The sequence below is a fragment of the Sinohyriopsis cumingii genome, chromosome 14 (genome assembly GCF_028554795.1).
Source record: "Sinohyriopsis cumingii isolate HCF-2022 chromosome 14, ASM2855479v2, whole genome shotgun sequence".
NCBI classification, from domain to species: domain Eukaryota; kingdom Metazoa; phylum Mollusca; class Bivalvia; order Unionida; family Unionidae; genus Sinohyriopsis; species Sinohyriopsis cumingii.
In genome coordinates, this window is record NC_142974.1 from 52,490,416 (window position 1) to 52,504,190 (window position 13,775).

Sequence of the window (13,775 nt, forward strand, 5' to 3'; positions counted from 1 at the left end):
AGAACGGGAATTAGTAATTAAAGATAAGACACTGCTACGCCCATAACTGAGACAAATGACACTGTATGCTAGCACACTGTATCCCTGACAAATGCAGAGCAAAAAAATTAACTTATTTAATATGGATACAGATGTCAAACAAATGTATAATTATGGTTTCTGGAACTCAGATCTTTGCAAAAGTTATTCCTTGCCTATTCCGTTAGAATCGTTTACAATTTGTATGCATTCGATATCATTAAGCAGAATAGTTATAGCTTTTGTTATAATTCATAAGAAACTCTAAAGTTGCATTGGAATATTGATAGTGTACAGCTATTCTTAGTAAATATAATTCTATTGCTTCTTGTTTACATTTTATATATGACATATGACATAAGCCAAAAATATAAACTGGAGAGAAAATGTGTCGTGCTTTTCGATTCATTTTTACAAGGAATTAATACAGTGAACTACACGATTTATTATTTATAATACATGGTTTTCTTGAACGTTTACCATAAAGTCAAGTTAGAACACAAGGGAAAACAAAATAAAAATCAAAGTAAGGATCTTATGGAAGAACTTGGCAATATCTTTGGATATGACACTGTAAATTAGTAAATGTGCTGCCAGGATTTTATCTAAAGAGATCAGCTTCCCTTGTCATCAAAATAAGTTGGGGAAAATGGAGATGAAGAGGTGTGGGAAAATGTAATTGTTCAATATTTAGCTAGGACTTAAATACATAACTCTTTCTTCAAGTGTTTTTCATTTCAGGTTTAGACTTACTCCAGTAACGTCATTTACTTCAAAACTTTTAATATATAGCTGTGATCATATCAAATCGATATTATCAGCCAATATTCGACTAACCAATCTGAAGAGGTACTATGGTGGGAGTTAGATAGTTCGTGTTTTCTAGGTAACGCATTTTGATGAAAGATCTGTACAACTTCTCAGATGAATGTAAAGTTCAAACTACGATATAATATTTGTTCCAAGTAGCAATGTGACAATCAAATTTACTTTAATAATTATCGATGTCCAAGTAAAGTACCCATATGTGCATCTCTCAACAAATATGTCGTGACCAACGCTAACAAAACCCTAACATTGGATTGTCTGAAATACGATCGGTGCTTTCATGGTTAACATCAAAATCAATATTTTGTAATGCACGGAGCACATGTGTATGTGCTTAATTTAAAATCATTTGTGTGATATCACGCACATCATTGCTATCCAAGTGCGCGGCTTCCTACAAATTGTGTGCAGTACGCATGTCCTGAATGCGCATGTGCATATCAAGTCAAATATTTATTTAAAATGTGTTTCTGCTACACTAGTTATAGACTGCACACCTATATATGTCACACAATTCAACTCGTCCGATAAGCGAAAACACATGGCATGTAACTTGCTTTACTATGATAAGGATTGTGTCAGGATTTCGAACATTAATGTCGGAACATTGGAACCGAGGAGATATGATACACTACTACCAATTACCTTGAATTACGAATTATGCAGCCAAGTACGACTGCTAACAGTATATATATATATATATATATATATATATATATATATATATATATATATATATATATATATATATATATATATATATATGAATGTCTCTCCATGGTTTGTACTATTATGTGCTGGACATCATTCAAAATAGTGTTTAATTTTAATCCAACAAATTCTTTACATTCCGTAGCACTTTTTACTGCACCCAAATAGATGATGCAGTACTTTAGTAGAAGTAACAATACCGAAACAAAATATCTTTTAAAGTATATTTCTCCTAATAAGGAAGAAATTAAGTCTGAAATTTGTCTTTCATTAGAAAACAGCACGATTGTGTGAAACTTAAAATCTTACAGTAAAACTGTGTTGCAGAGTTTCAATTCTTAAATGATACTAATACAATCAAAACGAGCATGAAACTAACATCATCCTATATTTGGTAAAATATTATCTGAACTGTATTAATAGTTTTAAAAATACTTGTATAAACCATACAATAACGTAATTATATAATACTCTATAAATATTACATATTGACAGAGTGTTTACATGTTAGTACTTACTTGGTTACTCTGCATGTCATCCTGAAAAATACAAACAGGAAATTTTGAAAGGATGAAAACAACTGCATTCATTAGTTTCCAATGGACGCCACATACGCATGCACATAATCGCAAACATAATTAATCTGCATATGGATGAATCCATCTTTCCAACAACGAGATAATCACAAGGCAAAATAAGCCAATCAAATTTACTATAGAATCCATTGATGTCAAGTCAGAGTACACAAACATGAAAAAGTTGCCTTTCAGAATAAATACATATACATTGAAATTTCTTCGAGATTTCTACCCTACGTGTAACATAAAAGACAAGTGCTTTAGTGGTTACATAAATTAAAGTAATATACAGCACATAAAATAAATCTGTATATAGGCGATTTAAACTAATTTGATGGGGTTCTCACTCATTATTTATGTCTAGGTGCCCTCATTTATACATACTACTTTAATTTTCAATACACACTTTTTACGTAATACGTTGGCGGCATTGCCAGCCCTTCTTCAACTCAGTTTATGTTTTCTTCTTATGTACAAATTTATGAAAAATAAAATATATTTCGATATTAATTTTTGAAGTAAAAACTATGTGAACAGTTGTATTAATACATGTATATGTCATACAGTTGATGTAAGAACCTTAGAATATGATCTCTTGTAATTATTGACTGATTAGTTCTATTTATTGTCTGCGTGTAGACAGTGTTAGTACTTACTTGTTGTCCTTGCATGTCGTCCTAAAAATAAAAAGTGAAATTTGAAATGATAAAATGAACTTTGGAAATCTTTTTATAGACGGTAGAGCGTCATAAAACATAGGACATTAGAGATGCGAATACTAATCTCTGCTAAGAACGTTATCTTAGTCCCATACACAACAATTTTTATTTTGCACACTAGCATTTAGGTATTTAACTATCATGTTTTTGAACCCAGACTTCAACTGTGATGATTTTAACTTAATACCATGAAAGCTACTAACAGACAGCTGCTAGTGGTTATTTAATCCGTCTTCAATTGCACAATCAATCTGCCTCAGAGTTCTAATAATGCCCAATGTTACTTGAAGCAGTGGACTAACTTGACCAATGTATAATGCATCCTTTTGAAGAAATATGACTAGTTGTCGCAAATGCCATATACAAGAAGGGAAAAAATACCAATATCTCAAGCAAATTTATGTTAACAGCCGTCAATGTCAAGCGAAATCACCCAAAAGTGTAAACAACTTGTTATCTGGAATATACATTTGTCCTTACGAGACCTCAATCGGAGGCAAGCCGTTTGTTTGACAATCAATTATATGCTTGCAAAGTGTATGTGTATATGTGCAATTTAAACTAATTTGCTAGATATCCAAGGGAGAGATTTCGCAAAACCGCTGAAACATCTCTTTAGATCTGTTCAAAAGTTTTGACGTTGTTTCTCCTTCACAAGTTCATGATTAAACACCTATGCATGTAATCTTTTTCATTTATGCTATAAGAGCTTTAGTTGTGGAACACAACGTGCTTTAAGATGATCAAGAAATTCAGGAAACGGACGTGGAGGAGGTAATTAAACATTCCAACATATATCGATGAAGTTGCGAAAATACCACATACTATCAGGGATGTATAATATCAATATAAATATGGAAGGGTGCTTCAAAATATAAGGATAAAACAAAAGGCATAATTGGTTTCCAACCTTAAAGATTGATGCAATCATATTTAATCATGCACGATATCAGAAAATAATTTCAAAACAGACTGATTTGCTCTTTACATTAATTTCACCTAATAAATCAAACCATCTTAGCTTTTAATCTGAAATATACTTTAAAACCAGTCGGAATATATAAAGTGTTTTCCCTGAATAGGTGATACAGTGCATTAATACAGGCCACAGCACCGAATGAGAATAATTTTCTCAGTATGTTTCTCCTAATAGTACAGAAACAAAGCCTGAAACTTCTCCTTGTTTAGAAAATGGTATACATGACGGAAAATCTAAATAAAGGTAAACTGTTTTGCAGTATTCAAGTCATTAATAAGAAAATAAAAAGGCATGAAAATGTCATCTTTCTAAAGGATATTTTGTCTTAAAACGATCTATTTTTTGTAATGAGTTTGCGTGTATTTTAAATGGCATAATATAAAACGTATAGCTTAATACTTTGTATATATTGGATAAGTGTAGATATTTTAGTACGTACTTGTGGTTTATGAGATTCGTGCTGAAAGATATACAAAATAAATTAACAGTTGAATTTGTGAAATCAACTCCGTTCACCTGTTTTCAATGTAAAATACATACGGATGCGCTCATTCGTAAATATAAAAGCTTTATGTTATGACTTGAACTGAATAGTACAATATCTGATCCAAGCGAAACAATCTTAATTAAATAATGCTTCTGTTCAGATGTCGCAACATCGATTTTTTAGTTTCTTTGGCCATTTCCTTCACAGCAAGCCTTTTACTTCGAAGTACCAGACTGAACGTTAGAAGCCAGAGAATACCCTAATTTAAACAACTTATTCTTAAATGGTATGACCGTTCATGGTCATTCTCTCATTCATTCTATACAAAAAACACAGTGAAATCAAAACAGAAATTGGACAAGTACATGAAAAACATATACCAACTGTTCACTTCATACACATATTCAAAGTTTGGTTTAGATGATGTCTGTTGAATGAAAGTTTCACAAATGTGGCAACAAAGTGTATGAACCTAGAAACTCCAAATATCAAAAGAAACTAAAGAGAGCACGGCAATTCCATTGAAATCTACACGGATTGAGAGTAAATAACGGTACAACTAAATCTAATCACTGTAAAGACATAAAACCCAATAAGAAGGTAAAATCGAAACAAGAGAAAGAATCGCCAAACGAACTAGAAGGAAAGCAAATAATGCATCAAAAAAAAAAAATAAATAAATAAAAAATAAACAAAAGAAATGAATACGCAAAAATAAACAAGAATGGATGCTAAAGATACCATGGAAATCAAAATAGATCAAACATAAATGAACTCAAGAACTAGTGAAGTCAAAGAAAGAAGTGCAAACCAGCAATATTTAAAGCAAGAATTGGAAATGAAAGAAAAGGAAAGTGTAGAGTCCATATAATGAATATCTAATGAGGTGCAATGGAGGCAACAGCAAGCCTAAAATTAGATCTCCAAAGGCGAAAAGAAAACTTAAATGAAGAAAAAGATGAAACCAAAATATTATCCAGCTATGAAGAAAGGAAACTTCTTAACATTAATAAAGGCGAACGAGTACCCGATGGACAAAAGAGGGCAAGAGCACAACGGATAGAATAATAAATCATTAGAAAACAATTCGAAGGGAAGAAAAGCAGACCCGTTTGAAACAGAGATTAACATATATAAAACGGACACTCTCCTATAACATCCGATTTATCTATAATCCATGGAACATCTGAGGAGAAAATAGACCAAGAGCTCTAAATTTATAACAGGAACACACAAGGCTTTCTCTAAAACGGAAACAGACATTGATGACTCATGGGAAACATAAACAATATGTCCTTTGGACATACAAATCGGAAAAGTAAAACATGGAATAAAAATGTACCATAAGCATGTCTTTAATCACAATAAAATAACTCATGAACACGAAAACACAAAACAAAACTTATATACGAAAGCTAAATAAGGTAACGTGGTGAAAAGGGACAACTGGTTATCTTTTCCTCTTTATGAGACAGGTGCATCTAAATATAACAACAACTATTTTATTCTAACGACATTTCACCATACAAACTAAATATGAAATGGTGAAACAAGTCATATATCAACTAAAAATGAAAGTGAGGTATGCTTAACAAGGAAAACATAAATTGAAACACCCACACATGATACAAAAGCAAACATATACCGCAAACATTATTGGTTTTACCCCTCATTTTGATAATGTATTGACAGAGTTAAACGCAACGAAATTTGATCTAAATAAACCCGTTCACTAACAATTTTAAAAACAAGGTTCTTGCAATTAAAGCACACACAAATACCCACACAAATATACATATTGGATAACTGAGCGACATTACGGCTGAAGACACTAGTTAGGCAAACCTCATTTAAAAATGAAGTAAGGCAATGAAACTCGTCCACCAGTGTGCCTACTGAAAGAGTGTACTTTGAACTATGAAACCAGACTTACGACAAAAGACAATAAAGAATCAGAAGAAAGGCAAATCAGATTATGATGAATCTCATTCAATATTCTGTTTTGCAATTTGTCGTTGTCTTTTAGAGAAAATATCCATTACATTAATACAAGTGTAAGACGCGGATCATCGACATATAGACCTTTGATTAGTGACAAGATATGAGTAATTATAACCAGCTGATTCTGCTGGGAAGGGGCTTAAGAATTCAAACCTATACATTAAGATCGTTCTAACAAACAAATGTGCAAGAAACAACCAACATCTATCTGCGCCGGTTCGAATCTCGGATTCGGCTAATGTGGATATGTGAGAAAGCTTGCCAGTAGCTTCTCGTTGGTCGATGGTTCTTTCCGGGGTTTTCCCGGGTTCTTTCTCCACCATTAATACTGGCCGCCGTGTGTAGCATATAATGTGTGCTGAAAAATGGCGTTAAACTCAACAACAAGAACAACAAGAAGTGTTACGTGACCTAATAAAACTAACAATGATCTGTCCACGTTTCAAGAAAAATTACTATGGAAGTCAATGCTACTCTCTGGTGAATGTCTAATGAAAACGTTTTTAAAGCTTAAATGTTCATAAATAGTTACTTTGAAAGAAAGCCAGGTAATATTTGACTAAACTGGTAACACCTAATCAACAGAAAACCCAGACTTCAATATTACATATTTTGTACATGTACTGTGTGTGTGTGATGTATATTTTTTTAAACGTATCTTTAACAATTTTCCAGTCATGTCGCTACGATGTCTGCAGTGTGGCAGTTTAAAGTGATGTCTAGCACTGGGGCATCGTGCTGCAGACATGTAGCATGATGTCCCACCCAGTCACATTATTTGGACACCAGGCCGACCAGTCCTAACACTAACCTCTTATTGCTGAACGCCTAGCGAGGCAGCTGTTAGTATCATTTTTAGAAGTTTTTGGTATGACACGGCCGGGGTTCAAACCACATACATGACGGACGCTATAACCACTAGTACTATTTGGGTGTTCCTTTTATTACAGATTATAACATCTCATTTTGAATGTGGTTATATTAAATCTCAAAAATATACATTGTACGACTTAGCCTAAATTGCGTGTGTTCTCGGGCATCATTGCTCTCGAGGTACACGACGTCTTAAAAATTGAACATAATTGGGATGCCCTGGAAACACCTGTCTATATCAGTTTAGATGGTTATTCAACATTATTTTTTCTGCCTTAAACGTTTCAAACTGGAAAAATTGTATGTCAAACAATTCAATTCAACTCTTCTTATACGCGCTATGGTCATGACAGATAACTCGCGTTCAATATTGAAGAAGATAATTGCATATTACCATCTATTACCTTAATTGCGAATTAGATCATATAAGGTCATAAATTATTACGTGTGTATAAAATGTCTTTCAAAATATCATCTAGGCTTGTAATATCATCCGCGGTAAGGTCAACAAGTACCACAAGGATTCCTTTGCAGATTTTACCTTTATATGACAAGTAAATCTTGCAATTTATGCAAATAAACCAATTGCAAAGAAAGGTCACCCGTTTATATATATTTACTGGAAGTATTATCACTCTTTCGTAAAAAAGTCAATGTCATATCCATCTACCGATGATGAAAATAGATTCATGATACAGGGACACATCTCACCTGCTAAATGCCTAATTGTTTTCCAGACCTTGTAGTTGGAACTATGCATGTGTATGCATACAAGTTTTCATAGATAAAAAGTAGTATTTCGAAACAGATTGATTAATTTGGTGCACCTTGTAATTTCTAGTAGTAAATCAAACTTGATTTTAAACAAACAGATTCTGTAAAACTACTTTAAGCATAATATGATTATACAGTAGAATAATACAGGTCAAAAACGAAACCAAACTCGTTTCTGGCATTGTTTACCTTAATAGTATATAAACAAATTCTGAGAATTTTCGTTGATTAGAAAACAACATGCCTGCATTAGAATTGAAAAAATATCTAAATATAAAATACTTTGGGATTCACGAACATAATAAATAATAAAAAGGAATGCAAGAGCGTGAACAAAAGCATATCTTTCTATAGTATATTTTCTGTTTAAAGATAAACTAAATTCCATGAATAGTTTTTATTAATACATGTGCATGTCCTATGACGTATATAACTTCCTTAAAACATACATTTGTGTATGTATTGGATAATGGCACTCATTATGGTACTTACATGATGTCCATGGTGTCCATGATTATCGCACTGAAAAAGTACAAAAACAAAGATGTGTTAAATGTTGAAATCAACTTACCTAATCTGTATATTTTTTCGGGTAGATATCCATGCACATATTCGCAAATATAAACAAAGTGCATGGTCATAACTTGAACGGAGTAATCCACATCAGATCCTCTTTAGTGGTGCATTTAAATATGTTTTTCAACCTTCCTATGCACATTCTGAGTTGAATTAGTTACAAGGGTTCCCATCAGATGAAATGTTTGATTGGCTATAAAAGGTATTATATATATATATATATATATATATATATATATATATATATATATATATATATATATATATATATATATATATATATGGGTTTGGGCGGTGTGGTATGTGTGCGTGGGTGTGCATGCGCATGTATGTTTCAGCAATTGAAAATAGTTAAATAGTTGCTAATTTGAAGAACAGGTCAAAGAATAAGCAACATCAGTCATAGGAGTCTTCAAATATAGTATCAACATGACATTAATTTCCTTTTCCATTATACTACCAAGAAAGCATCAAGTTAGTACAATGTAAACGACCAGTAAGTCTACTCTTAAGATAGTTTCATTATTAAAAAATAAAGATGTTGCAGACTAAGCTGAATGAAATGTTTCTTTCTTGCACGCTTTAGCGTGTTTGGGTATAATGCTTTCTAAGTTGTTTATACACTCCATTCTCACAAAGCACAGGGAAAGGGGGGGTGGGTCTGAATACATATGTCCCTGACTTAACAGAATGTCCTTAATCGAATGGTTACCTCTGTGTCTGTACTACTTGTGTGTCCTCTATCCCTCACACGTCTTGGATTGTGTTGCATTGTGTCTGCTCCAAGTAATCTCAGAATGCCACGTATTAAGCCAAAGTAGAAAACGAAACTAATAGGCTCTCAGGACGTTAGCCATGGAAAGAATATGATTGTATTGCAAAGGGATCAACTACATTACCAAAGGAATACTAATTATACCACAGTCTTCATAAGAACAAAATATTCATTAGTCAACATGTTGGCAGGATGTAATACACTTGGAAATCTTTGGATTTTCAAACCATATGTGATTAGCTTAAAGTGGAATCAAACACTGCTTAACAATTGTCATGACACTTCGTCACATAATTTATTCTGGATTTTCAAGTACACATGGATCGTTTGTAAGGGACATGTAGAGCATGATTTCTGCCCAAATGTAAATGCAGTGAGGGGACCCTTCCTCCAATGATATAAATGGTTTATAAATGCGTGCAAGTGGTTAGTGTCTGAAACAGTTCAAATCAACGTTAATCTACAACAGTCTTTTTCATTCTTTTGCTAGCTTTACATCTCAACTAATGCTTAAGTTTAGCATGTCATAATGGGGCCTACCAAACCACAGATCGTTATTTGAGTGGAGCCCAGTTGGATTCCATTTTTCATTAATAGACCCCGCAAGACAAAAGAAGTATCAGAGGTTGTTTGGTTTGAATTACGTACCAAACAAATGACTCGTGTCAAATTGTTGATACAAAAAGTGCTAATTTTCAGCTTTAGAATTATATATTAGGCTAGAATTAATTAAATCAGGAATAAGTAAAATGACTATAATCAAAATTAAAACTGTGTTTTGGTGCAGACTTCAACATCGCAAATAACAATAAGAAAAGAATTAAAAAAGCATGAACAGTGTGCATATCTTTCTCCATTGTACTATGTGGTTAACGATGCTATGAATAATAAAACTAATTTGTATTTAAACATGTCTCATGAATCTCTCTAACCTAATAAACATAATAAAGTGCAATTGATGTATGTGGGTTGATACTTTTTACTTACTTGCGGTGTCTGCGTTTCGTACTGAAATAAAATATTTTAATTGGAAAAATAAATTCCAGTCATCCGTTTCCAATAGAACATGCAAGTAATATATATATATATATATATATATATATATATATATATATATATATATATATATATATATATATATATATATAATTTGAAGTACAGGACTGGTATATCAAGAGTTTCGATTCGCACATGTTTTGATCGACCCGACTGCGGTCATAGGAGATCTCAGATGGCATTGTATCAATCTTCGTTTGAATTTAGTATCCGTTATATTACAAAATAGCACATGTTAAGTTGGTAAAATTATATGATCAGTATAGTTTGAAGATTGTTTCTTCGACAATAAAGCTGTTGAAGTCTAAGGTAAAGTCGGAACTAAAAGCAATATCACTTTTCTGCCAAGTTAAGTGTTTTTGCAATTGTACTTTTTCAGTTCCTTCCATTGTTCATAGTCACAAGGAGCACATGTGAAAAAGAGTGAATATTCATATACTGGGCTAAGTAAAAGCCCAATAACTGATCGATTTTCCTTGGGTCTGTACCACTGGCATGTCTTAAGTCACTCACATTACAAGGGTTGCGTGACTCCACCTAATAATCTTGCAATGGTATATATGAATCAATGTTAAAAGGAAGCTCGTAGAAATCTGTGGGAACAAAGACTTACAAATCATGTTTAGTCAGGAGCATTGTATAGCATAAGACGCACAACTCATTAATGATAATGTTTAGTTTGCAAGAATTTTCGTCATTTATTCAAAGCAATCCAGTGCACGGGAAAGCCAAAAGGTCAAAGAAAACGACTGTGTAGAAGTGCTTGGAAATTTGAGCCAGCGGCCTTATTCATTATTATGGGAGACCTTTTGACCAATATATATATCCAGATATTCCGCTAGGATTTCAACCTCTACAGATATGGTTTGAGTAGAGGTTGAAGTCAGATGAAGACAAAAGATCTTTAGCTCAAGATTTAAAAAACACTAAAATTCATTGCTCATTTATTGACTCATTGGCATTACCAATATCTCATGTGCGCGGCTCTCATATGTCAAGGAAGAACAGGTCAAACATGTACTTAACATTTGTTTCTGCATCCAATGCTCCAGATTGGACAGTTATATTTGTGAAACAAATCATCTCTTCTTATAAGCGATCTGTGTCATATCAAATAATGTGTTTTAATCTGGTCAGGACTTGTCCAGACATTTTAAACGTTAACGTCTGGACAAAGAACTGGAGGACATATTTACACATTCCTATTAATGACACTGAATTGTGAAATATTCTACATGCAAACACGCGTACTAACAGAACATATGAGGTAAATGTCTTTTCAAAATCCCCCTAAAGCTTGTACAATCATATGCGTGACAATCAGTAAGTAAGCACTGGAAAGACTATAACTTTTGATAAAAAGTCAAATGTGGAATTTGTACAAATAATGGGTCGTAAACAAAGGTCACGCATTTTTATGTATTTGCTTGAAGTATTATAGATCTCTCACAAGTCAATAAACGTTGTTTCCTTCTTCTGGTGATAACAGTAAATACATAAAATTGGGAAGCATCTTAACTACATAAAGCCTTATTGGTTTGCAAGCATGTAACTGGACCTACGCATATTTGCACATGCTTGTTTCAACAGAAAAAAATAGTATTTTAAATTATTTCGATTTTATAGTTACATCAATTCATCCTAATCAATTAAACAGCTTTGATTTAAATCAAACACATCCGTAACACCAATTCTTGTGTAAAGGTATTGCACCTGAATTCGTAATGCGGCACATCAACACAAATCACAATACTGAAAGCAAACAGTTTTTATAAATGTTTCTACACTAAGACTGAATATAAACCGTCATTAGAAAATAATTTGGTTGCAGGAAATTTTAAGAAATCCAAAATTATGTTGCAGGCTTCAAAATTATAAATAACAATCATTGAATTGTACAAAATATATTACTGTTTTATATATCACAGAATAACATTATAACATAATACTTAGTACTTAATCGTTGCTGTTAGCAGGCATTATCGTACTTACATGATGTGTCTGGCATTCACTCTAAAAAGTTGAAAAAGGCAGATATTTGAAACAGTGAACTCAATTGTATTTATATGCCCCCAATAAAATGTATTTGTGCATGCACATAAGCGAAAATATAACTAAAATGGTTGTCGTGAATTGGACTGAGCAACCAACAACACTTGCATTTTGAACAAAACTCGCGTATGAACTGTGCTGTTTACTAATCTCAGACTTTCTGTTATTCTCATGTCAGAAGACACACACACACACACATACATATATATATATATATATATATATATATATATATATATATATATATATATATATATATATATATATACAGAGAGAGAATTTGTGTTTATCAGTGATCGCAAGATGTCTTATTTGTGGATATATCTGATATATCACAGTACATACTCTGGGAAATCGGACCACTTACATAGACGTTCGTAAACATGTTTGTATCAACTAAGTGTAATTTACTGATTGTTTCGTTCTCTAAAGATTAATAAAGATGTTACAGACTAAGCTCAGTGAATACTTTCTTTGTTGCCACGTGATGCGTGATTTGTCATTATACTTTCTCATTAGTCACAAAGGACAGGCAGGATAGATTGTGAAAATAAACATCTCCTCTGATCTATCAAAACCATAAAATATGGAACTATTACCCAAGGGCCTGTAAACATGGCATTTCCTTGACCTCGTTAAAAATAGTTTATTTTGCAGAGATTCGTCAACTAATAATCTCACAATAGAAAGTATGAAGAAATGTTGAAAACGAAATTAATAAGAAGCCGGAACACGTTAATCACAAAAAACCATGATTGTACTGCAACACAATCAACTGAAACTCCAAACCAAAAATTAGTATACTTTAGCCCTCCTCAGTACCAATTATGTATTATTCTGATATTTGTCATGATTATCAACGCTTTGAAACCATTGAGGTTTTCATACAATTGTAATTAGATATAACATGTATCACAATACGTCACAGTTGTAAAAGTGATTGTTGCCAGGAAATATATGTGTACAGAAATATGTGATATGAATGATAGTAATAAAGGAACAGTGAAGACATTTCCCATGTAGATTTTGTCTTTGATAACTTCTGTATAACAGTGTCTGATGTGGTATGTTGCAAAACAGCACATTCATATAATTTAATTCAGTATCAAAATTGTAATAACTTGATTGTAATAATCGAATCTTTTGTTGTTGGGGCACATGGTGACCTAGTGGTCTAAAACGACCAACCTTATGGATTATTGTCGTCTCACCTGTCTGCATAGGTTCAAGTGTCTGGCTCGCCTAACGTGGGAACGTGAGAAAGTTTACCAGTAGCTTCCCGTGAGTCTCTAGTTCTTCTCGAGGTTATATTGGGTTCTTCCTCCACCACTTATACTGTCCGCTTTGT

General features: G+C 32.8%; 1 protein-coding gene across 3 annotated transcripts in view; it reads right to left on the reverse strand.

Annotated features, from left to right (window-relative positions):
• LOC149783803 (uncharacterized) overlaps nucleotides 1-13,775 on the reverse strand; it is a 42,374-nt gene that overhangs the window by 12,092 nt on the left and 16,507 nt on the right. For all 3 annotated transcript variants that reach the window (XM_089932029.1, XM_089932031.1, XM_089932030.1), the window contains 6 exons: nucleotides 12,368-12,388; nucleotides 10,307-10,327; nucleotides 8,461-8,490; nucleotides 4,273-4,293; nucleotides 2,792-2,812; nucleotides 2,076-2,096 (listed from right to left, as the gene is read on the reverse strand). In XM_089932029.1, coding sequence (XP_089788155.1) covers nucleotides 2,076-2,096; nucleotides 2,792-2,812; nucleotides 4,273-4,293; nucleotides 8,461-8,490; nucleotides 10,307-10,327; nucleotides 12,368-12,388 — 135 coding nt within the window. The remainder of the gene's footprint in view (nucleotides 1-2,075; nucleotides 2,097-2,791; nucleotides 2,813-4,272; nucleotides 4,294-8,460; nucleotides 8,491-10,306; nucleotides 10,328-12,367; nucleotides 12,389-13,775) is intronic.